The following is a 27,642-nucleotide window of genomic DNA, read 5'->3' as shown; positions in this document are numbered from 1 at the left end:
GATGCCTTTGCTGGCAGCAGCTGGCCTACCAATCAGTTTCTAATCAGGGTGAAGTGGAACAAATTGCTCCTATTCCCTTTCTTCCAGAACATTTACCATTCTGAGGCCAGAGCAGAGCTGCCAGAGTCCCCAACAGGTGGCCTGGAGGAAGAATTGGAAATCCATTCAAGTGTTAACCACAGACTTTTGGTGCTTGGCAGCAGAAAATGCTAGACCATCTGCCAGGTATACCTCTATTCTCATTAAAACTATCTTATCATGTCTCTTCTCACCTGGGAAGATTCTGAAGACATTAATGAGACTGTACATCCCATGGTGGGTAACATATCAACCAGCCAGACTTGCTCAGCATGCACTGATTTAACTCACTTTAACTTATATTCACTTAGGCATGCCCCTCAACACAGGTCTTGTATTTTAAGTGTTGCCAATTGCACATGCTACCATGGGACTATCTCTCTCCTTTTTTTCTTTGCAGCATAGACAGTAAAGGCAGCTGAAAATCTTATTGTGCTATACAACTAGCTGCCAAACTTAGCAAATTAAAATATAGGAAATCCAGTTAATTCAAATTTTAGAAAAAGAGAATAATTTAGGATAAGCATGTACCAAATAGTGTATTTCACTGGGTAACTCTACATGCATGATTATTTGAATTTAATAAAAGATACTTAAGCTCTCCCTAATTATTAACCAGTTAATAGGTCAGCTTGATTTGATTAAAGACTAATGGAGAAAATGTGAAAAGATGGGCTTTTCAGCCTCATTTCACCTCTGACCATAGTCTGACTCTCTTCTGACCCCTGTGATTCTTACTTATAAAATGGGGAGAATGATACTTTTTATTTTAGCCTTACAGGGCTCAGAATCAACTAAGTAAACAGAATTAAAATAATTCTAAAAATCATTAAACTATCCATGAGTCATTATCTGCATGTTTTTAATAAAAGAAGTTGACATGTTACCTTTTCAAATAGAAATCAAAATTTATGTTTCAAAATAAAACTATCACATTCATTGCTCAAACTCTCTCAGTCTCTTTTTACCTAAATCGCTTCACTTAACTATAATTATAAAGGTCACAAAGGTCTATTTAAATAATGTAAATAAATCCCAAACCTGTATTCTTCATTAGTTAACTCTGTTCATTTAATTCACTACTCATATTAAAACATGTAATAGTTGTACACGTATATTCACCGGTACTTAGTTTGCCTGGCACACTTTAGATGTTCAATAACTTTGTTGAATAATAAATAAACAAAGGTCAATTATCAGTCCTCATCTAACTTGTCCTCTGTGGCCATTATGATGGCCACCCAGATCCTTATTCAATGAAACGGTTGTCTCAGCTGCTAGGAGTGCTGTCAGCAGACAGCATTCAACTGCCAGTTCCTTGACGTTGCCTCAGCTGCAGGAAGCCACCACAGCCAGTCATGCCCCTTCCGAGGGGAGCCCATATTCCAGTGGAAGTATAATGACCTGGCCCTCTGGCCCAACTCAGGACAGCTCTAAAGGACCATTCCAGCCCCAGGGTTCCTTGGGGGTCAGCCAAGCTTGCTGTTGGCCTATATCCAGACTCCATTTCTCCCGTTAATCTTCCTTCCGACCCCTCTCTTCCACAGATGTAGATCCCCAGGTCTTCTGGTTAAACATCCTGCACATTACACTTCGTCCCAGAACCTGCTTCCCAGGGACTTCAAGCTGAGACATTCTCACCATGACATTTAGTAGAGATGAAACCGCCTCTTTTCTCAATCTCCTCTCAGGGTTTTCATCCTTTGCCAGACCTCTTCTCTCCTCTTTACAAACATTACAATGCTAGACTGACTCAGAGCTAGTCCCGCTCTGACTATTTTTACATTTTTTTTACACTCTCTCTTAGTTGTTCTCAATCATTTCTCTATTTCTTGATGTTAAGGGTTCCAATACTGACCTGTAATCCACACTACTCATCTAAATTTCACACTTGTAAATCGACAGTTCATTTGAATGGCACTGCCATTCGGTGCCACCATCTGGAAGCAGGGACACCCTGGCTTCCTTTCAGTCAATTCTTCACAGGCTGGCTACTGATCTTTTAAAAACATAAATCAAACCACATTATTCTTCTACTTCAGTAACTTTCCATTATATTTCTGGATAAAAATTCAAGTCATTTTCCATGATCTAGAAGTAGGGTGAATACTTTTCATAATAGTGAATATTCACTTTTCATATACAGTCATATTCATAATTATTCAAACTGAGATTCTTCTATGAATGCTTTAACAATTACTCCAGGAAAATAGACAACTAGAAGTAGCCCAGGCAACTGACAGTGGATGTTCATTCAAGGTATAAGGTGCTCATTGTACTGTTTTCAAACTTTCTGAAGTTACAGAATGCCTACATCTAGTTTTAATGTCCTAATGTTCATAGCCTTTGTATTGATTTAGGTCCCCAATGATATAACGGTCAAAATGTAGCATCTAAATTTTGTGTGTGAAACTCATAAAAATGTCTCATGGAGCCGTGGTAGTTAACTAACCTGGTGGTGCTCCACAGCCTTTGGGGTTTTAGGCATCACCTCTGGGACATTTTCAAAATGTAAGACTATAGGACCTTTTCACAACTACAAAATCAGAATGTCTGGGGATAGGCCCAGGCCTGCGCGTTCTGTAAAATCCTCCCAGGGTGAGAACCATTGCATTACTCTGTCACAAGCACTGTTCCAAAACAATAAATATGCGTAAACAGGACCTCATGGAAATTAACACCATGATTCATGTGTACTTTAAGTGCATACTTTGTTCTAAAGTTATTCCTTTAGTCATTTTTTTTTGCTAAGACCTAACAAGGTTTCCGGCCATATTTTCTCTTTATGCACAGCAACCTAAAACAGGCTAGATGAAAGGGGTAATTAAAAGTCAGGCTGTACATCCCTCTTCTCTTAGGAAGAAACATTCTTAACATACCAAGAAAAAGGAGAAATAATTCTGTTTTTAGGGACCTCAAGAAAAAGTGATTTTACAACTTCCCCCGGTAATTTGTTCTAATGCTTTACAAGTTTTTTTATTGTTTATTTTTATTTTTTTATTTTTTATTTATTTATTTGTTTTTTTGGGTATTTTTCTGAAGCTGGAAACGGGGAGAGACAGTCAGACAGACTCCCGCATGTGCCTGACTGGGATCCACCTGGCACGCCCACCAGGGGGCAACACTCTGCCCACCAGGGGGCGATGCTCTGCCCCTCCGGGGCGTCGCTCTGTTGCGACCTGAGCCACTCCAGCACCTGGGGCAGAGGCCAAGGAGCCATCCCCAGCGCCCGGGCCATCTTTGCTCCAACGGAGCCTTGGCTGCGGGAGGGGAAGAGAGAGACAGAGAGAAAGGAGAGGGGGAGGGGTGGAGAAGCAGATGGGCGCTTCTCCTGTGTGCCCTGGCCGGGAATCGAACCCGGGACTTCAGCACGCCAGGCCGATGCTCTACCACTGAGCCAACCAGCCAGGGCTACAAGTTTTGATATCAGAAAATAATCATTAGTCATCTATACTACAGAATAAAATAATTTTTTTATTGTCCTGTTCTCATGGGAGATGGAAAGTAGCACACATTACGTGCTTAAAAGACCTGAATATGTTTTAAAGCTTAATGAAATTATCCCTAACCTGTCTGCCCTCTTCCTTTTAGAATTTTTACTTCTTGAAGCAAGAAACCTAGTTTCAAACTGCAAAGTGTTTGGAACAAAGACCAGTTATTTTTCTGGTCTTACCTACTGGTAAATAATTTGCTTATACTGCCTTTCTTTCCCTACCTGTTTTTTTTATTTTTATTTTATTTAGAAAATTAAATTTAACAGGGTGACATTGAGCAATAAGAGTACATAGGTTTCAGGTAAACATAACTGTTGATTATGTTGTATACCCATCACCTAAAGTCAAATCATTTTCTGCCACTGTGTATTTGTCCCTACCTTTTATAAAAGTAAGAATTATTCATCAGAATATAAAGTTCTAATTATTACTTAAATGGAATTTCAATTTCAGAACTTAAAATTTGACTCCTATCCTTTGTTTAGCCCCTAAGCAACACTGTTCCCCAAGTTTTTTTAAACCTGATCATACTCAGAAGATTCATCATATATCTGTGTTTATCAATATATTGTAACATGTAATTGAAAATAAACAGTGTTATATAAAATGGAAGGCTTGAAAGCTCATTAAACTGTAATCATTCATCTTGAATAAAAAAAACACATAGCAAAGAATGGTAATAGTTTACAGAATACTATTTCATTCAAATTCAAACCACTCTAGTTCAATTTAATCAGAAGGCCAAGGGATGACATGAAGGGAGGAAATTCTTATTTGTGTCTAGTCTTATTTTTTTATTTTATTTTTTTACTTTTCCAACCTAAAGATATTTTCACTTTAATAGAATGATTTTATCTTTATTATCCAAAATGAAAATATCTTCTATTATTTTATAGTATTTTATTGTATAATAAAAAATGTTAGAGAAATACACTGCTAAATATAATTTCAAAGTATTTTAAGGTTAAAATGTCATATGCCTAATAATGCTGCTGAAAGTACAAGTAAAACCTGCTGACCAAGATTGATGGTACATAAAATATTTAATTGGCATACTGTATCAAAATTAAGAAATGTATAAACATACATGTGAATAAAATTTTATTAATAGACTGATGATTATCTTAGTAGACTAGAAAACTATCATGTACAAAGTTTTAAAAATCATATTGATAACTGAACCCTTTTACCCAGAAAATTTGATTTTTCTGGGATGGGTCCTGGACATCAAAATGTTTAAAAGTTGGCTAAATTCTAACACACAGTAAAGCATATAGACCACTGATGGGCTAGACAACAGCGAGACGTACATAAATGCAGAAAAAAAAGGAAAGAGAAAGAAAAATAAGAAAAAATGATTTTCTATTCAGCATGCATTGGAACTGGCACATCTCGCCAATCTTACAGTAATTCAAGTTCATGAAAGAGAAACTTCACACTCCAGTAGAAATGAAAATTTATTGTCAGGAAGGAGTAAATGTGTGGATAGGGGCAAATGTGTTGAAAGAATAGAAAGACCCATGAGAAATGAAGTCAACAAAGGCTAGTTTCTCTGACTTTCTTGGGAACCAAATGACTTATTGTTTCTACTTTTCTATTTCTATTCACTCCATTCTCTTTCCTAAGGTCTGGATTCTTACCATTTTTCCACAACTCAATATTTTGTTTAATCCTTGGATTGTGTAAAGCTCTAGTGTTCACTATCAGCTGACTCAATTTCTTATCAATTCTAAATTCCAAGGAAAGGAAATCTTTCTGTCCTTGCTTGAATTAACCAGCCACCTGATTTTCTGTGTGCTCAATTCTTCAACACTATTCTTGATCGAACGTGTGGCCCATCTATCTTGTAACTTTGCTTTAATTTTTTCTTAAAAAAAAATAAAGTGGCTTCCTGATATTTGGAAACTAAGTAAAACCAGTTAAAATACCTTTAAGTAAAAACAACATCTAAAATAATAGCTGGGAAATAAGCAGTCATAATATTTAACCATCCTTTCAGAATTCATTATATTCTTTCCAGAGTATCATAGGCATCTGCTAGTTATATTGCTGCAACTAGCTAAATGACAACCTGTTCCCCCAAGTCTGCATTAAATCTGTATTTTTTTTACACTTTTCAAATGAATAATATATGAAGGAGCTTAACATCCTACTTTCAAGTTGGTTTGTAGCTAAACACACAGTCATGATGCCTTGAAAATATGGCATGGAATTTTTCCAACTTCTATCTTTCTTATATCCAGATCATTTAAAGGGTAAATTCTGAATTAGTTCAGCTGACATTAGTTCAGCAACTTATCAGTATTAATATGCCAACTTAATTTCATTAACAAGTAAATAGCATCACTCTAAATAAAAGTAGTATTACAAATCTGTATATCCTTAGTGAATAATTTTAAGTTATGAAAAAAGATAACACATGAGCTGTACTTTATCATGGTAAAAAAAATAGGGGAGATCGGTGAATTTGATTATTCCTTATTAATTAAAGTAATTCTTCTAAAATAGTTAAAAGGATATTTTGAATTTTTAAAAATCTGAGTCATGTCTCCTTATATTAAATTTGGAACATACTGTTAACTATGATAGAAATTAAAATATACTATTAAAATAATAAATATTTGTATAAACCTGACTCAAAATGAATATTAAAAGGCATGCATGTGGTAAACTAATCATAGATAATTTTGAAGAACTGATCTAAAGTTGAAGTTTGTGAGAGGGCTTGGGATGAATTAGAAGACTAGGCTCCATTGATTTTAACCTTAAAATGATGACTATTAAAGACTTTTATAAAATTCATCACTATCTTGGTATCAAAATGATCATTTTTATTCCAAATAATTGTTAAAATTATAAAACTCACACTCCGCCACCAGCAGCTATGCTTAATTCCCACACACACACACACACACACACACACAGATTTTACATATCACCTTTAGGTTTATTGCTGTATTTTTTTTTCTTGCTATTTTAAGTAGATATTTTTCCAACCCAATTTTCTAACTGGTCATTACTGGTATAAAAGCTTTAAATTTAATGACTTTACAGCTAAAAACCTTGTTAAATTTTGTTATTTACAATAATTTGTAGATTCTTTTGGATTTACTACATAGAATAATATTAACTGTGTATATGGAAAGTTTAACTCTTCCCTTCTAATCCTTATTACTTATTTATTTTTCTTGTTTCATTACACAACCTAGCACTCCTTTAAAATGTAGCATAGAAGCAGTGATTCTTGACTTCTCTATACTATTGTTGCTTTAAAATGTGTATGTTTGAAACTGATATACAATACCTCTACCTATAGCAATATTAGCATTTTTATTAACATAGCTGATACCCACTTGGATTCTTCTTAAGGCACTGATAATTTATTCAACATACATTATTCTGCATATTCTACAATCAAAGTTATGATGCTTATAATTTTCTCTTAACAAGACTTTGTTAATAATTAAATCATGCATGAATTCATTGTTATCACTGCAACAGTCACTCAAAATTTGGTTAATTTATACATTCTTAATAAAAACCTCTTTACACCACTATTTTTTCATCTTTGTAAATTCTGCCCTATAACTCCACATTAAAAAATAAATTAAGGAAACAGTTTAACCAAATAATTCCCATGCTACAATTTTTTTCAAGTTCTACTTCAAAACAAAGAGAGGATAGACAGACATTTACACATGTTAAGTCAATGACTGTCAAAGGCGAAAACAAGATTAAACACTGGCTGTGCCTCAAAATGATTCTGTGCCCTCATTTGAAATTAAATATACCACATTCCCTCTAAAATTCAAAACCTATAAATCTACTGGGAGCCATCTGGGTGATTCTGACGTCAATGAGAACTGGGGACATCTGGGAAAACAACATTGGTGACTATTTATAGTGGGGAGAATGACGGCTCCTTGTTCAAGTTTACAGCTTTCTATCTAGCTTTGTCTTTCTCTACTTTTTCTTAATCCAGTTCCTTCAGGCTGCATTTGCTAGGTTACTGATGTTACCCTTGGGTCACAGGCCTTCCTTAAAAAGACAGATAAATTGAAAGTTCTACTCACCTTTTGTCCATACTTATTCCCCTCCCAAAATATAATGCTAATAATTTCTCTCGCATTCTCCAACCAGCAAATGTCCAGTGGCACATACACACACTATTATCTTGTATTTGCTTGTTCACTGCAGCTCTTTTACAAAATCACATAGCAGAGTCAGATAAACATGAAGGAATACTGAAATGTGAGACATTTCTATTCTGTGTCCTACCATTTTCCTTCTCAATGACCTCTTACTCTTCTTGCTATGACTTCCCCTGTTCCAAAGAGTTTATTGCAAATATGTAAAATATGATACCTCTGCATACCAACTTAGGTCTCTTATTGCAAGCTGTCAACTGTAGTTGGGAATTGCTTGAGACAAACCCTCATGAGAATTTTCATGATGACTGTGATCTTTATGTTTCATTTCTCACTCCAAAGACAGCTGGGTTTAATAATAAATTAATAGCATGTGCACAAAGCTACAAAGTACCTCCCATAAACATCATTTTATTGTCCTCTAATTTATTTTCAAATGATAAAATGAAATTGTACAGAGGTTATGTGACTTACTAGTAAGTGGAAGACTAAGTTCCCATTCGAAATCACTAGTGATTTTCTGTATTCTATACCAGCCTAACCCAAATGTTTATGTGATGAAGGAATTTCTGTGCCAGGGTGTTATTCATAAAGGTAGCTGGGAAGGGAATAAGTATGGACAATCTTTAATGAGACTGAATCCTTGAGTAAACGGTGAGCACTACAACTGATTTCTTTGAAACTATGAACAAGTAGCTCATTAGAAAGAGGAAGAAATGGGATTAGTAAGGGTTGCCTATGATGGCAACTGAACAGGATCAAATGGTTGATTACATTTTCTCCTCAATTTCTCATGCTTTATAAAAGGAGAAATTATGCAAGTAAATACAGTACTCTGAAAAAACAACCTAGGGCGAGTCAATTTAATTTTACATTTAACAGTACTTGGCATCCAATCATTTGCTGTCATTCACCAGACTGAAAAATTTTAAGACAATTTCTTAATAACCCTGTGATTGAACTGGTGTTCTGCCAGCTTAATCGACACTCTTGGACCTAAGAATATAAGTATTTCCTCTTCATTAATTCTCTTGGTATTTAATTAATTCATGGAGAATCAAGCCTCATATTCATTAGTTTAAAAGCATCAAGAAGATACATTAATCTATTTTTAAACAGCATTTGTCCATGAACAGAAAATCTTTCCTGGCTGCTGAGTCAGGTTATGTCAATCCAACAGTTGACAAAACCGGCACGTGATGGTCACCCAGCTCAGTGTCTTCTCAGTAACAGCTTAAACGGACGTCACGAATGTCACAGTGAGAGATTAGTGCTTGTTTCAGCACCTGAAAACTTCAGGATACACACTAAATCATCTAAAAAACTGTCCTTTAGTTACTAACTGGTGTGTGTGCATGTGGGTGTATTTTGTTTTCTTAATACACTCACACTAAATCATCTAAAAAAACTGTCCTTTAGTTACTGGTGTGTGCGCATCTATGTATATTTTGTTTTCTTAATACACTCCCCTTCTAGCTCTGTGGTTCTCCATAATACTGATCATTAGACTTGCCTATGAAATTTAAAAATTCCAGATGCCCAAACATTCCATTTTAATGATTCTGGCATCAGATTTAGGCACCAGTGTCTAACACAAACAAACAACAAAAACAGATTAATAACCATGCAATTTCATGTAGTTAGTAGAAATTATTTGAAGACAAATTCTACATTGAAACTCTGTAACTCTGTCCACCTTGACTTCTTTACTTCAATTTAGATTAGTTTTCTACAAAAAGGAAGTTTCAGTACGGTTTTCTAAGGAACTCATCCCTTGGCAGAAGTTAGTAAACACATATTTTTAAATAACGACATACAAATCTTGGTTTACATATAGCATGTATTAGTGTTTAAGTGGTTAGATTTTATTATTTGATTTCACTCAGAAGCAATAAAAAGATTACACTGGCAACATTTACTTCCAACCATTTTGTTCAATTTCATGTTCTTTCTCATGAAAAATTGCTTATCATAAAATAACAGAACTATCCATGAAAATGGCTAAAATAAAGAAACCTTTTACTTTGGACAATAATTGATCTCATATTTCAGAATACTTTGCTTCTATAATATAAGGTAAAACTCCCAGTGAAAGATATTAAGAGATTTCTACACCTGTTTTGGTTTCAAGTATTTATAAAGCCAAGAGAGGAATACATATTATTGTTGTATTTCCTATATTCCCTAGCATCTGAGATTATTATAGTCATGCAGAGAGATCAGTTGTATCATGTTTTTTATGTTTCTTTTTTTTTTAAGACTCATGGTAAAAAAGAACATCAGTGTGGTTAACTACTGCAAACGGCATAGAATTTCTGGCAGACCAGCGGTTGAAAACCACTGCTCTCTACAGTAATCACTAGAATGTGTAGGAAAGCTCAATTCTTCTATTTCCAAGACAAATGCAAACTTTCCCTTGAAATTGCAGAACGCTAAACCCAGCTGCAATCGACAATATAAAGAGTAGGGGAAACAACAACAACAGATTTACAAAGAAATGTAATGATCCCTTCCAAATTTCAGGTAAATGTCCTAAGGAGATATAAAGTTAACATAAATGGTAGCTTACTATAGCACTACACGTGCTACACTTACTCAGCCAAAGGCTGCTATAAATATGAAGTTGCCACACTTTCGAATAAAAGTAGTAAGCAACAGTATATATATTCATTCAAAACCCATATTTAACCTGTTATTTTTATTTGCAATGCATGTTTGAGCAATGGTCATGCTGCCAAGCTACAAACTATTTTGTTTATAGATGATGACAAACATGCTATCACTGCGAAACTACAGAAGTGTTCCCCAGCCTTCCTGTAGCCCCAAATCACTGTGCACTTCCCTTGCCCCTTGAAGGCAGCTTGTGCCGTCTCTTATGTAGACCTCCTCCCCTATCAAAACAAAGCAAAGTTCAATATCATTTGGCCAAAATCTCAATCATAGTGTAAACTCTCCCACATATGTTCATTTTTGCATTTTATGGAATAAGAGTTGTTTGCCTTCTGTGAAAAGAATTTCAGACAAAACTGAGTAAATGAAAATTTATCAAATTGTGGATTTTAAGTACGTGCAATTTATTTTATAACAAACTGCTTTAAACTCCAAGTAGATGAAGTAGATATTTTTCTGAGATGCAGAACTTTTTCCTGATGTGTAAAAATCACTTGATGTCTTAAGCTGGTACTGAAGATTCCTCTACTTTCATTGCTCTGGGTGCCGGCACCAAAGAAAAACTCAGACTCTCCCTCTTCTCTCATCTTTCCCTTAACCCTAACCAAGAGTGTGACTTTTATTCCCCCCCAGGAATTCTAAATGCCAGATTTTAGACCATATTCATAACATTCCCCGCTCCATTCAGGGTCTTCCCCAATGGCCTGCATCTCCTCAGGCTGACCCAGGGCAGACGGGCAGGCAATCCATGAATGTAGTCAGTTCTAAATTGTCTGGTAGCCAGGGCAGAGAGCAGGTCAATATTCTCAGAGACTTCTTCAGTTAGCTTATGCGGAAGAAGATTCTTTGAGCTTAAAGGATAGACATCAATCACGCCAGCAGACACGGGGCACTGGGCTTCAAGGAGCGGGGCTTATGGAAACATGTCTTTGGGAAAGCAGCTATTGCCTTTTTAAAGAGGGAGTCTCTTGATTAGGACTGCGTGTTTTAGATCCCGGTCCTACCTAGCTGTGCTCATGGGAAAGTTATACACCTCTTTATGTCTCATTTTCTCATCTGTAAAATAAGGATAATAAAAATACCTTTCCTGGGTTGGTATAAGATTCAAGGTAAATGATCTATGAAAAGCACTTAGCAAGAATTCAATAAATGTAGGCCTTAATATGGAAAGTTAGAATCAAAATTTGTCTTTTAATGTGGTACTTCTCAAACTTTAATGTGTATCTGAATTACTTATTACCTGGGGATCTTGTTAAAATGCAGAATCATGTTCTATAGATCTGGGATGGGGTTTGAGAGTCTGCATTTCTAACAAGCTCCCACCTGATGTCAGCATGGCCAGTCCCTGAACCACATTCTGAGTAGTAAGGTTTAAATGTTATGACGGAGCGAATATTCACATGCTGTGGGGGAGAGAAGCACACAATATTTAGGTAATCTAATCGCACTGATGTAGACAGATCATATGCATTAGAAAAATAACAAAGTAAAGAGTAGGAAATGTCTGCTTAGATCTATAAAAGCAATTCTGAATTATCATGTGATATATTGATAGTATCAGTATATATATTTTACTGTCAGATTAATTTTATTAGGATTTACCTTATTTTAAGAGTAAATTCTTTATATAAATAATTTTCATACATTTGTTGTATCTGACATGATGATATTGACATATACTTTTAATAGAAGGAATGTTAGCTACTCATGCATTAATCTAATTATTCAATTCAATAAAACTCAATTAGAATTAGATTTATTTAATTCAATTAGACTATAACATTTTAGGAACTGTGCTAGCCACTTAACTTAGTTTAAAGCATGAGGAAATTGAAAGGCCATGATATAAAGAAGAGATAAACAATAAACCAAAACAGTAAGTTGATCAGTAGATTAACAACTCTATAACTTAAAAAGAGAAAACATAAGAGGGTAAAAGAAAGTACCCTGTGCCCACAGCTGCCTGTGGCCACCCTGCCAAGCCAGTCTGCATTCATCCCTACAGTAACCTGCTTTTACTTAAGTTGATCAGAATTAGTCTCCATTTCTTGCAACCTCCCCAAAATGGCTCTTCTTCTCTAGGCAACATCTCTATTAGGTGACTACTGCCTAAAATTCTGACTCTCAGACACTCCTAAATAATTTCAAATAATTATCACGCCACCTCAAAACAGTCACAGCTGTTTCTTCATTGGGATAAGTTAGTATTTGTTTGAAAGTATTAATAATTCCCTGTATGAACATGAACACCTATGACCATCTCAAATTGTTTTTCTGTTGTCTGTTTTTAAGTTTCTGAACTGAAGTGCAGGAATAAGGAATCAAAGTGTAAAATGAAAGGAGAATTAAAATAGTATATTGATAGAACTGAGATAAAAACTTTGAAAAAAAGCCAAATATTACCAACATAAAGACGGTTATGGTAAAAAAACCTCGTACCCTTTTCACACTTCCTAGTCATGGAAAGAGCAATCAAAAGGTTCACATATCTTATGTAAGCTCATACAAAATTATATATAAATATGATAAAATATTTTAAAAGAATATATAATTTCAAATTATTATTTCAGATTATCTATACTATGCTACTCCAGCATTAATTCAAAATATCAAGCTGTTTATTTACACACAATAATATAACCCCAGTACATTAAGATTTGTCTGTGCTGCTTTTCAGGGTTCACTTCTAGGCCTTCCTCTCTTTCTGCCTGTGATTTCTTTCCCCATAGATTTAAATAATCTCTATATGCTTTAAATTACCTAAATAAGCTGTAGTAGGCTAAATTTATCTCCATAAAAGTTCTCTCCTTTGAGATCCAGCCCAATAAAGTCAACAGCTTTGCTCTGAATATCCATCTTATAGTCGTTTTGCAATCATCATAAAATGTACTATCTCTGAAAGGGCCCTGGTCTCCCTCCCCAAGCCTGTTCCTCCTCCACCATCCTTCATTCTGTACATGACACCTCTATTTACTTAGCTGGTAGTAATCAGAAAACTAGGAATACTGCTGTTGGATGCCTACTTCTCCCTCATCCCTGACATTGAATCCATAGTTAAATCCTGTGGAATTTTCCCTCTAACATACATAATTTTTACAGATTTAAATTAAAAGTTTTCCGATAGGCCTGACCAAGCACTGGTGCAGTGGATAGAGCATCCAACTGGGATGCAGAGGACGCAGGTTCAAAACCCCGAGGTTGCCGGCTTGAGTGCGGGCTCACCAGCTTGAGTGCGAGATCACTGGCTTGAGCATGGGATCACAGACATGACCCCATCATTGCTGGCTTGAAGCCCAAGATCGCTAGCTTGAGCAAGGTATCACTCTGCTGTAGCCCCCTGGTCAAGGCACATATGAGAAAGCAATCAATGAACAACTAAGGAGCCATAACAAAAAATTGATGCTTCTCATCTCTCTCCCTTCCTGTCTGTCTGTTCCTATCTGTCCTCCTCTCTCTGTCTTTCTCTCTGTCTCTGAAAAAAAAAATTCAGATAGTTTTACATCATTTATCCCAAAGATGGTGGTACCCTATTCCTTCCACTAGCATTCCTATTTGAAACTCTTCTAGTTGAGCCTTTTAGTATTTACCTGAATTATTCTAAATAACATAATTTCTTTTCTCATTAACTTTTTTAAAAATCAGATTTATTAGGGTACATTGGTTATAAGGTTTCAAGTGTACATTTCTATGATACACGATCTGTATATTGCACTGTGTACCCACCACCCAAAGTCAAATCATCTTTCTTCACCATATAGATATTTGACCGCCTTTACCCTTTACTACCCTCCTCACCTCCCCTTCCCTCTGACAACCACATACTGTTGTCTGTGTTTATGAATTTTGCTTGTTTTTGTTTGTTCATTTGTTTCTTTCAGCTTTATATTCCACAAAATGGATCAAAGACCTGAATATAAGACCAGAAACAATAAATTACATAGAAGAAAACATAGGTACTAAACTTAAACTTGTGGACCTTGGTCTTCAAGAACATTTTATGAATTTTACCCTAAAGGCAAAGGAAGTAAAGGCAAAAATAAATGAATGACATTATGTGGGACAGCAAAAAAAAAAAAAAAATCAACAGAAAACAAAAAGGCCACCAACTGAACAGAAGATATTTGCAAACAACAGCTTCAACAAGGTGTTAATACCCAAAATATATAAAGAGCTCACACAACTCAACACCACATAAACAAACAATCCATTAAATAGTGAGCAGAGGAGACCTGAACAGGCTCTTCTTCCAAGAACATGTACAAATGACCAGCAGATATATGAAAAGGTTCTCAACTTTACCAGCTATTAGGGAAATGCAAATCAAAACTACAATGTGATACCAGCTTACACTTGTGAGAATGGCTGTTATCAACAAGACAAGTAATACCAAATTTTGGAGAGGTTGTGGAGAAAAAGAAACCCTCATTCACTGCTGGTGGGAATGTAAACTGGCACAGCCACTATAGAAAACAGTATGAAGATTCCTCAAAAAATTAAAAGTAGTTACCATTTGATCCAGAAACCCCTCTCATAGGTATTGATCTCAAAAATTAGAAAACATTTATTCACAATGATATGAACCCATACGTTCATTGCAGCATTATTCATGGTGGTTAAGACCATAAATATTACTCGTTATAATAAAGGAATATTCCTCAGTTATAAGAAAAGATGAAATACTGCTATCTCCAATAACATGAATGGACCTTGAGAATACCATGCTAAGTGAAATAAGTGAGACATAAAAAATTAAATAACGCACTTTTTTCAAGTATTGACTTTCTATCATGGAAGCTTAGGGTTTGACTATCTTTCCCTGCACTGAACTACTCTTCTCTCTCCCCTACTCCCTCCCCACCCCACACTTTTCATCCATAATTTTGACATCATTATAAAATTTTAGCATTATTTTAACAACATAAATACTATGCACAAATAAGATATGTAGATTACCATGTAGTATTTTTTCTGCAAATTTTTCTTAATAATTATCTTATTATTCATTATCTTAATTTTTATTCACTTAATAAAAATTCACCCCAAACTCTTCATCAGTTATCTTAATCTGCTCTTAAGATGTCCATAGATACTCTGTCTTCTATCAATTTCATTTTCTGAAAAGGTGTCTCTTGGCCTGACCTGTGGTGGCGCAGTGGATAAAGCGTCGACCTGGGAATGCTGAGGTTGCCAGTTCGAAACCCTGGGCTTGCCTGGTCAAGGCACATATGGGAGTTGATGCTTCCAGCTCCTCCCCACCTTCTCTCTCTCTGTCTCTCTCTCCTCTCTCTCCCTCTCTGTCTCTCTCTCTCTCCCTTTCTCTCTCCTCTCTAAAATGAATAAATAAAATTAAAAAAAAAAAATTAAAAAAAAAAAAAAAAAAAGAAAAGGTGTCTCCTGGAATCTTCTGACTTCCTCTAACCCTTAATAGATGCTCTTTAGGCTTAGTGCACAGCTGTCACCCTGAAACTGCCTTTCAGCATCATCTTCTCCCATTTGTTGTTCCTCAGTTTCCTGTACTCTGTCTTTTTTCTTAATTTACTAGCTCATTTTGTTGAAGACTAGCACTCAGTAGTGTCCTGAGAAAGGGTACATGGGAGGAGTATTTTGAGATCTAATATGCCTGACAATATCTTCATTTACCCTTACACTTTATTGGTAGTTTGATCAGTTATCAAATTCGGAGTTAAAAATAAATTTCCTGGAAAATATTTGGGAAGCTGGCATTGTCTTCAGTTTTTCCATTGTTTTGCTTTTGAAAAATCTGAAATATTTATACTCCTGATGTTTTGCTTATGAACTTAATATTTTTTTCTTCTTCTGGAACCATGTAAAATCTTTTCTTTACCCTGTGAGTGTAAAACTTTACAATGATAGCCTTGATATAGGTATATTCCCATCAAATACAGGGCACTTGGTCGACTTTCCATCTGTAAATGCAGGTTTTTCACTTTTAAGAAATCTCTTAAATTGTATCTTCATTGATTTCCTGTTATTTTTGTGTTCCCCTCTTCTGCAACTCCTGTTATTAAAATGTTGGACTCCAAAAATTGGCTATCTAGTTTACTTTCTTTTTGCTTTCTTATTTTTTTTTTCTTTTTTCTCCACTTCCTAGGAGATTTTCCTACCTAAATGCCCAAAACTTTTTTAATTCATGTGTTTTCACTATCATATTTTTTTTTTATATTTTTCTGAAGCTGGAAACGGGGAGAGACAGTCAGACAGACTCCCGCATGCGCCCGACCGGGATCCACCCGGCACGCCCACCAGGGGCGACGCTCTGCCCACCAGGGGGCGATGCTCTGCCCCTTCGGGGCGTCGCTCAGCCGCGACCAGAGCCACTCTAGCGCCTGGGGCAGAGGCCAAGGAGCCATCCCCAGCGCCCGGGCCATCTTTGCTCCAATGGAGCCTTGGCTGCTGCGGGAGGGGAAGAGAGAGACAGAGAGGAAGGAGGGGGGGGGGTGGAGAAGCAAATGGGCGCTTCTCCTATGTGCCCTGGCCGGGAATCGAACCCAGGTCCCCCGCACGCCAGGCCGACGCTCTACCGCTGAGCCAACCGGCCAGGGCCTTTTTTTTTTTTTTTTTTTTTTTTTTTACAAAAGTCTTTTATGTTCCCTAAAAATTTTATTTTAAAGCACTGATTTTCTTTTTTTTCACAACTGCAAAACATGCTCTTACCTTTCTAAGAAAATTAATGTATGTGTGAGTGTAAATATACAAATATACATACATATATATCATTTATTAAAAATAAATTTTGCATCTCTGCATGCTATCTGATTCCACCAAGCTGGTTTTAGGTTCTTTCATATTAGATACTCTTCTCAGATAATCCTTAATCCTGCATTGTAAGAGCAATGATTGGAAGCCAAATGAAAGCTGTTAGCTTGAGGGTGGGGCTACTGCAAAATTACCGGTAAGCTTTCCTGATCTGGCTGCCTTGTTTCCTTTAGGGAACCTTTCGTATCAGTACAATCTTGTTTTCCCTCTTTGAGATATTCAATTTCTCCAGAAAAGAATTCTGTCTGCTGTTTGAGTATTTAAGGTCTTGTCAATGTTCGAGCCAAATAAAGTGAAAATTTGGGAAAGTACCAACAACTGTAGACATGTTCATTTAATTTCAGTTTTTAAAATTCATATAGTAACTTCATCCTCAACACTAATTTCCCCAATACAATACCTTCTTAAAAATTATTTCCAGAGAGGCCTGGCCGGTTGGCTCAGTGATAGAGCGTCGGCCTGGTGTGCAGGAGTCACGGGTTCGATTCCCAGCCAGGGCACACAGGAGAAGCGCCCATCTGCTTCTCCACCCCTCCCCCTCTCCTTCCTTTCATCTCTCTCTTCCCCTCCCGCAGCCAAGGCTCCATTGGAGCAAAATTGGCCCCGGCACTGAGAATGGCTCTATGGCCTCTGCCTCAGGTGCTAGAATGGCTCTGGCTGCAACAGAGCAACGCCCCAGATGGGTAGAGCATCGCCCCGTGGTGGGCATGCCGGGTAGATCCCAGTTGGGCTCATGCGGGAGTCTGTCTGACTGCCTCCCCGTTTCTAACTTCAGAAAAATAAAAAAAAAAAAAATTATTTCCAGAGAATAAATCTCCAGTCTTTTTCTAGCTGTAGGAGGGCATGCCCCTACCATGCAAGCTAGGAGAGGAGGATCAATGGTTGTAAGTACTTCCAAAGCACATTTCTGACCAAGCCTCCTTATTTTACCTTCCAGCATCTTGCCTCCGTTCCCTCTTCCAAAAGTAACTAGTAGAGCTAATTTATTTCTTTAAAAATAAAATATAACTAACATACAATATTATATTAGTTTCAGGTATACAACATAGTGATCCTACCTTTATATACATTACTAAATAATCACCACAATAATTACCATCTGTCACCATACAAAGTTGATACAGTATTTTCTATATTCCTCTTGCTGTACATTACATCCCCATGAATTATTTGTTTTATATTGGAAATCTGTACATCTTGATTTCCCCCAGCTATTTCACCCACTCCCCCATCCTCCCTCTCCTCTAATAATCATCAGTCTATTCTCTGTATTTATGAGTCTAGTTTTGTTTGTTCATCTTTTTGTTTAATTTAGTGTTCAGTTCCACATGAGTGAAAACAAACGGTATTTGTCTTTCTCTGTATGACTTCTTATACAATATCTTCAAGTCTATCCATGTTGTTATAGATGGCAAGATTTAATTCATTTTTATTGTCTGTGGAAAGATTGTGAGATGATGTCAGGCCACCTGGTATTTGGATATGCTTCAGGAATGTCATACAATGTCAATAAGACAGAACTGCTACTAAATTATGTCCTATATAAAAAAAATTTGATCAAAAGTCAGAAGATTCTATTTTAGTATAGGAGAGCATATAAATTATAATTTCTCATTTATTTTCACTGTCTTATTTTTAATGCAAAAAATGCCACATTTTGTTCCCAATATATACTCAGAATTATAGCAGGAATAGTGGAGAAAACAGAATATGGCCCTTCCTCAAGAAGAGTAAGTAGAAAAAAATTTTATTAAGCTCTTACATGGTAGCAGATATTATGCTAATGATCTTATTTGCATTTACTCATTGAAAATTCTCAACAACCCTATGACTTGTATGATAACAGTCATATTTCTCATTTCCATTTTATAGATGTGGAACTTCAGGTTAGTTAACTTGTCTAAGGTCATTGCTGGTAAATAAAAGTTTTGGGATTCTAACTTAAGCTATTAATCTCTGTAATAAAAACATATGAAGAGATAAATAAAATATGTTCTTAAATCTGAGCCATGCTAGATAAGCTGAAATAAGATAGCATATGGCAAATTGAAAAGTGAATTATGTTGAAAATAATCGCAATAGAAGTTCAGAAGAGGAACCTATTTCAGGATTAAATTGATAAGAAAGAATTTATTAGTGAAGTGAGATATGAGCCATGTTTTGAAAAGTGAGTAGAATTTGGATGAAAAGAAGGTATTTATTTGGGTGGGGTGTACCAATCATTTTCAATGATTACCCAGATGTTATTTATTTGAGGGGAGTCACAGTATCCTTTCAGAATAATATAAAAAATATGAGCACAATTTCCTAGGTAAAAAAAGCACATACTCCTACATACAAAAATGTAAATGTAATTTTAAACTGTATCCCTAAAGACCTTTGGTTTGCAGCAGAAACTCAAGAATTAACAAAACATACAAGGATCTTCATTAACTGGTCCTCATCATCAAGTTAGGTTCATTTCTTGTTAACCTCCACCCCTTCCCGTCCAATCCCCCCAAACTTGTGGCAGTTCCAGGGTGTTTCATGCTTCCTCCTGCTTCACTGCCTCTGCTCATGCAGTATGCATAACCTGCTCAGAGTCCTTCCACAAATTATCTGCCAGGTGGCCATCTTAAATTCTATCCATCTCTCCAGAATAGTTCAAGGTACAGCAAAGCCTCAAAGATGAAAAACAGAGATCAATCAAGATGGCAAAATCAAGCCAGAAGAAATTAGAGGCAAAGTAATGAGCAAAGATATAAATATTTTATATCTTATTGTATATAAAACAAGAATAAGGAGCTACAAAAAGGAACAATCATGAGAAGAAGAACTCATAGGAACTAAAAATATTTCAGCAGAATAAAACTTTCAGTAGAATGGCTAGAAGAAGACACTAAGGAAATCTGTCAGAAAAAAACCCAAAAATAAAAAGAAAAAACAGTACAACAAGAAAGACAAACAATTTGGAAGGTGTGGTATAGAACAAGAAAACAATGTTATTACAACTCATTTATGAATTATCATATTTTATAATTATTTCTCAAATGCAGAACTTACTTCTTCAAGAAAATACCAAAGCCATTCATTTTCTTATCCTTCCAATGCTGACCAACTATTCAACAATGGATGGCTTGCACCATAACAAGTGTTACTGAAATGTACTTCAGACCTATCTGTACAATCAAAAACTTCTTCTACACACTCCTTTATATCCACAATTCCCAAGGCTACTCTTGTGTACGCCAATCCTTATGTCAGAAAAATAATAGACTGAAAACATATTTGTATCATCTGGTAACTGATAAGGAATAGAAATGCGAGCATCTGAAAGGTTCCAAGTCATAAAAAACCTGTTTAAGGTAGGTTTAAAAGAAGAAAGTAAAAATGTGCAAAAAATAAAGGAATATTAAATATTTGAGATATTTATTGATGAGTAAGAAACAGATTACATATCTCAAATACTACTATGGAAATAGTATGACATTTAATTCCTTATTGACCATATCAGGTAGAAAAAAAATCAGTTTCCCAGAAAGAAAATTCAATGTCTTTCACACATGCCAAAAGATTAATCGTAATGTTTTCTATAATACTGATCAAATCATATCTTAAGAGAGAAGGGGCCCTGTCTGGTTGGCTCAGCAGTAGAGCATCAGCCTGGCATTTAGAAGTCCTGGGTTCAATTCCCACTCAGGGCACATAGGAGAGGCGACTATCTCCCTCTCCACTTCTCCTCCTCCTCTCTCTCTCCCCTTTTTGCAGTCATGGCTTGAATGGGTCAAGCTAGTTGGTCCTGGGTGCTGAGGATGGCTCCATGGCCTCACCTCAGGGGCTAAAATAACTTGGCCCCAGATGGGGCTTGCTGGGTAGATCCCAGGTGGGGCTCATACAGGAATCTGTCTCTGCCTTCCCACCTCTCATTTAATTAAAGAGAGAGAGAGAGAAGAACAGATGTATGTACAACAAATTAGGATATTAGTTCAAATTTTGTCAGAGATTTGAAAATTCAGGAAAGCCTACACTGTACGAAACCTCTAAGCATTCGATATGGCACTGAGGACAAACACTTGACAGTGGTATGTCAAAGGAAACAAAGTCCAACAACATTTTTCCTATAGTGAAATAAAATTAATAAGTTAGACATACCTTTTCATTTCCTCTGTGATAATTTTGGTAGTCAATTAAAAAGGGTTAAAATGTAAAGGCATTTGGACTCTCCCAAACACAAGATCCGATAGTGAGAAAAATAGAAATTAATACAAAAAAAGACACTCCATTATGTATCAAGAGGCAAATAACAAAACAAATTCAAGTTACCTCAATGTCACTTGTGGAAAAAAAGAGTCTGAGTCAACCTTTCTAAACAATATTCAATAAATAAGAAAAAAACTATAATAAAGCCATACATTATGTGTTCCTCAGCCAATTTATTCAATTAACCCACATCTGCAGAGTGCCCATAGGGTATTATGACACTTAAGTGAGAAATTCTAAAAGTAGAGAAAAATATTCTTTGACCTCCAGGCATCTGCTAGTCGATGCCAGAAAACCAATACAATACAGGGAATCCATCAGGAGGAATTTAACACTCATAAGAGCCATAGATTTGGAAACCATCAATGTTACTGTTTTTTTGTTTTCGTTTTTTTAGAACACTGAGACTTTTTGAGCACGAAAAGTAAATGCAGGCAGGGCAAAACAAGAGAAGAATGCAAGGATGCTGAAGAAGAACACAGGAGGTAATTCAGAGGAAGAAGGCAAAAGCTGGAAGCACAGGCTTCGCTGTAGAGAACTATGCTGTAGCAATTGGAGGCCAGAGGTGGGGGCGTGATGATGGGAAATAGCTGCAAAAGGTCCAACCGAAGCTCTGAGCCACAGGCTAAAGGAAGTAATAGACACTATCTAACTGGAATGTGACCCAAAATTACAGACGTATTTCATAAATAGAAGAGATTTACTACTTACGCGATTTATATGGTTGCTCCTTAAAATAATCTGTAGTAGAGTTTTCTCAAATTCTTCCAGCTTCTTGGAACACTTTTTAAGAATATGATTAGATAAATCACAATCACTGATGAATCTAGCTAAAGTATCAACAGCTTCTGTCCAAAAGCTTGAGAAAGGAAATTTGGGTTCACGGTAAAAAGTGATCAGGCCATCTAGCAACTGAAGAACAGACTCAGATACTGTGGAAGAGTTGTTTTCATAGTGGCTTAAGTCTGTTTTGAGCCTCCCTGATTCTGTCCAGTTCTTCAGTTCCAGTAGATGTTGCAAGAATCGCATGTGAGAAGACAAAGGGTTTTCTGGAGTCACACAATGCCTGTTTGCAATGGGCAGGGGCAGAAAGGGTGCAGGGGGGCAGCTCTCCACAAAGTCCTGGGATGTCTCTGAAGGGTCAGTTCTCTGCTCATTTGATAAATCACACCCAGAATCTTCCAGCCCAGTTAATGTATTTTCAGAACTTCCAGATTCCTGGGCCTGCAACTGTGAAGATGAGTCTCCTGAAATAAAAAGAAATACAAGTGTTATCTTGCTGTAACTAAAATATTTTCATATAAAAACCAGACATTGACTTTTCTTACTTAAAATGCTAAATGAAGCATGTAAATATGTATGAAACATTTTAAAACAGTAGTGTGAAAACTGAATAGATGAAAAACTGAAAGAACTTGCTTAGGCTGACCATAGAAAAGGTCTTTATCTTTACTGGTAGACAGCAAAGGAGATTCACTTATAGTACATACCATGCAACTATGTGCTATGATTGAAGGATACAGAGAAGAAACCACAAAACCTGAATCTGATCACCCTCTGGTACAGATTCCAACAGAGCAATAAGGTATATCTAAAAAGAGATTTGCTCAGGGCATCATGAAAATCAGAGGACCTTGGTTAGCTTAATGCATTCTGGAAGAGATGATGGTGGAACTAACATCAAACATAAGTAGAAATTCAAAGTTAAAAGTGGGGAATGGGAGGCATGATACGGTGTGTAGAGGGTGTTATATTGAGTGGGATACGTGAAACCCTATTAACACAATAAATTAAAAATTAAAATTAAAAAAAAAGTGAGGGAGATAGAGGAAGACAGAGAATTCCATATACCAAAGGGGTAAGCACAAAAGCTTAAGAAGAAAAAGAAAAGCACTGTGTATATAAGGACCCACAGTCATTTGACATTCCTTTTACAAAAAATATATAAGAAAAAAGATTAAGATGAAGAAATATAGAGAGGCCAGGTCATAAAAGATGTATTAAGGACCCTAGAATTTATAGGAAGAGTGGAGATTGAGTATAACTCAAACTTGAATAATGTAAGGTCACTTTGGAAAATTATACACACCACTCATATACTTATATCCAAAAATAAACAATGCATATGTATACATGCACTTACTTATAATTATTAATTTATCTATCTATGTATCAATCCTTGAAACTGTTTATCTAACCACTAGACTCTTCACACATTATCAGAGAAATACAACCATTAAGGCTTAACCTAGTAACTTTAGGTCACTCGTTGACAGAGATACTGTCATAAACACCAATAAGGTTGTTGTTGTTCTTTGTAAAATGATTATCAGTAAAATATAAACACAAAATTAAAAAATTGTCTTAAAGCCTGACCAGGCATTGGCACACTGGAGAGTGTTGGACTGGTACACAGAGACCCAGGTTCAAAACCTCGAGGTCACCAGCTTGAGCACAGGCTCATGTGGTTTGAGCAAGGCTCACCAGCTTGGACCTAAGGTTGCTGGCTTGAGCAAGGGGTTACCCGATCTGCTGTAGCCCCCCAATCAAGGCACATATGAGAAAACAATCAATGAACAACTAAGGTGCCACAATGAAGAATTGATGTTTCTCATTTCTCTCCATTCCTGTCTGTCCCTATCTCTCCCTCTCTCTGTCTCTAGCACACAAAAATAATTGTCATTATATATACTTTAGAATGCAAGAAAGTGAAATGGTATTATTTTCATTTCACAGATCACTCAACTGGCTATATGAAGAGGAGATTGGAGAGGGTCATAATAAAACATTGAAATATGAGAGGGAACCTCTATTAGCCCTAGTAGCAGGTGATGAGAGAAATGAACCAAGCAATTACAGTGGAAGGAAAAGGAAAGGACTAGTCAGGGAAATAAATAAAAGATACAATCTGGAAGCCAGCTGATTGACTTGATGTAGGCAATGAAGAAAGAAGAGGAATAAATGCATCCCATGGTTCTAACTTAGGTGACTGGGTAGATGAAGGTGCTACCAACTGAAACAGTAAAAGGACAGACAAAATAAGTGGCTTAGGAGAATTTATGAGAATTCAGGTTTGGTCATGTAAACTGTGAAGCTACTGGAAAAAAATCTGGGCAACAATATTCACTTGGAAATTCGCCACATGAGCCTAACTGTGGGAAAAAGTTCTAGACTGAAAATGAATTTTAGGAGTTACCAGTGTGTAGATACTGTCTGAAATAATAAAAATATTTATAAACACTTAGGGAAAGGATGAGCAGTGATTAGAACAGAAAATAAGAGAGGCCTGATGAAAAGTATCAATATTTGAAGGCTGAGTAGAGAAGAAATATTCATCAAGGAGATAGAAAGAATAATTAACGAGAGACCAAAAAGTAAAAATGATAGTGTTTTACAAGTCAAGAAAGCAATTTCAAGGAGAATTACGAGCATGAAAAAAGTCCAATAAAACAAAAAACTGAAAAAAAAAAAGTTATCATATTTACTAAGGAGGAAATCACTAGTGATTGTATTCAGAGCAGCTCTGGTCAGTCAGGGTGGCAGCCCGAGGTCAGACCGCAATGGATTGAAGAGAGTGAGGGCACAGAGTAAGAGAAGAACTGTAACACTTCTGAGGGCTTGGATCAGGAGAGTGTAAACCAGAGAGTAACTGAAGGCACACGTGGCATAACAAATTAAGAGAAACTGCACAATTATAGACTGAGAAAGGGAAAAAACAATAGAGATGCCAGAGTTAAAGCTATTAGAAAAAATAAAAATGCCAGGTGGAACATGGCCCTAGATAAGGAGACTGTAACGCTGGTGGCTGAGGCCAGGCAAGTCCACATGGGATTCAGGCAGACTCAGAGGAACTACAGAGCCAGAAAGTGCTGGGCCACACCCATTTAATGGAAGCTCGCAGAGACAAGCGAGCAAATAAACAGAGGAAAAGTGCTTTCTGCAGGGGAGGGCAAGGGATCAAGAACACTGCCCCTCACAGTGGCGGCTCAGGGAATCAGGGAACTGCACCTCGCAGTGGCGGGAGGGCAATCCCATAGAATGGCCCCTGAAGGAAAGCACCCATAGTTCTTCACAGAGACACACAGGTGGCTTTCTGCCACATGCTCACTCACTAATTATGCAAAATGCCTGCAGTGAGGAAACCAGTGAGCAAGCCTAACACGGCTGTTTTCCCCACATTCCACTCCTTAGGGTTGCTCACCTCACTACACAACAGGTATCTTCTGCGATGGTCCCTGTGTGAGGAGTGAGGTACATTACATAAACAGAAACAGTACAGACTTCAGCAACAGCACAAGTTATACAATAATTACAAAGGTGTCCTTCATTATGTTTTCCTGAGCTCTCTGCCCAGGGAATTAACTGGTGGCCCACATCTAGTCCCCTACCCCACGATGGGTGGGAGGGCCTGTACAGTCCAGGGCCATGTCTGTTGAAACTGTAAAGTGACCTTAGTGCATCTCTGCAACTGCGTGGGAGCAGCTTCCTGGTGCCAGACGGCCTCCACAGGCGCTGCACCCTCCCCCATCAGTGTCTCTAATGGTATTGTCCATATGTGGCATGTCCATCCAGCAATGGAGCTGGTGCCCCCTCTGGTCACAGTCCAACAGTCCATTATACCTCTCAATGATTAGTCCACAATAGACAGCCCAAGCTGTCTCTGCGAATCACCCAAGGTGAATGTCCATGACAGGCAACTAGCCATATAGCTCTTTGATAACAGACTTCAGCACCTTTCCATAAGTGCTCTGTCCACTGCCACAAGCCCCATCCAAGCCCTATCTAAGCCCTCTAAAGGTCCAAGCTCACAGGACCTGGGAGTGGGGGTGGTAAAAGACATTCAAGGCCTGTGCTGCCTTGATAGTTCACTTAGCTTCTGCTGCAGCAAAAAGGACCTATTATCTACTAAGGCCAAGAACTGCTGCACATTAGAAGGGGACCAGTGGATTACCAATTTCACATGGGGCCTCTGGCCCCACACCCATCCCTATTAGATGGGTTCCTTGGCCTTCCCCCTACAACGGGCCTTGGGGATCCTCCTTTCTCACAACTGTTTCCAACAAGTAATCTTGCAACCATGCAACCTGACCCATGCTATTTCTTGCAGCTATTTTCTTGCAGGGGCCGCCTGCTTCCTCCACTTTTTCAGCATCCGGAACTTCTGTTGTGCCTTAAGCTGACACCAAAACTCTAACAGGACTTTATTAGACCTGCCATCTAATTTCTCCCTATCTGTCCTGGCCACAATCAAATCTACCCACATCTGTGTTCAGTTACCTTTACAGACCGAATTCTCTTGTAAGTTGGGGGAGGGGGCAGCCTAGGCAGCAGACCTCACAGCCTTAGTTTATGCTGTTTCCAGCTCCCCTAAATCTGCCACCATCTGTGTAACTGAGTTGATGGGCTTCCCCACACAGTACTAAGGATAGCCACTAGTGACGCAAAAAGGGCTGATGGGTCTATAGGGAATAAGGCCCCTCATCCCTGCTGTAAAGACTTCCTCATCTGGCCCACAGGACCTCAGATTGAAAGCAGAATTCCTTATACCTAGTGCTCAGAGGACCTGCTGTAGCTAAGTATATGTCTGCCACCAACTCACTGCCCCCAGCAAATCTCCAGCATTATCCCAGATGGTATGAATGGCAGCCATCACCCATTCAAATAGGGCAGGGGTCTCAAACTCGCGACCCCCCGCAGACTAATCCACAAAGTTCAAAATATTTTGGATAAAATTAAGTAAGCCTAGAGGCCTACTTGTATTTTTCATTTCTCTAGCATCCTAGCTAGATATTAGCTTAGTTAACAGCAGTTGTGATGCAAACTACAGTTTCTGGTCGTTTTGTGACACTGAGTAAACTGCATGTACGATTGTGCTTGTACTGATTTTTTTTTGTTTTCAACTGCAGTGAGAAAAGTGTTGCGTAACAGTTGCCTTTTGTAGACCTAGTGCGGCCCGCCGAAGGGCTGTGATCTTGCTCTGCGGCCCACATGCTGAGTTGAGTTTGAGACCCCTGAAATAGGGTATGGTTTCCTGGGTTGTCATGGAAGTTCTGAAGATGCTGCCGCAGGGAGTAGTGAGTAGTAACAGCAGCCAATTTCTCCATCACTGTTCTGGAGAGCATGATGCCATCCACCCCCTATGTCCCACAACTGCAGCAACCAGGCTGCCAGGGGCTCAGTGGGTTTCTGCCTGAATTTCACCCCCAACTAATCAGCTTTGTCTGGGTGTAGGGCCA

The 27,642-nt window shown here is 37.4% G+C and overlaps 1 protein-coding gene across 1 annotated transcript in view; it reads right to left on the bottom strand.

The window, feature by feature from the left end:
* Window positions 1-27,642, bottom strand: part of MEI4 (meiotic double-stranded break formation protein 4) — a 187,507-nt gene that overhangs the window by 86,303 nt on the left and 73,562 nt on the right. Inside the window, exon 3 of the mRNA XM_066252995.1 lies at window positions 22,118-22,653. Within this exon, the coding sequence (XP_066109092.1) occupies window positions 22,118-22,653 (536 nt within the window). The remainder of the gene's footprint in view (window positions 1-22,117; window positions 22,654-27,642) is intronic.

Source organism: Saccopteryx bilineata, chromosome 1 (assembly GCF_036850765.1).
Source record: "Saccopteryx bilineata isolate mSacBil1 chromosome 1, mSacBil1_pri_phased_curated, whole genome shotgun sequence".
Classification (NCBI taxonomy): domain Eukaryota; kingdom Metazoa; phylum Chordata; class Mammalia; order Chiroptera; family Emballonuridae; genus Saccopteryx; species Saccopteryx bilineata.
The sequence above is the reverse complement of the archived record's forward strand: the minus strand, read 5'-3'. Positions and strand labels throughout refer to the sequence as shown.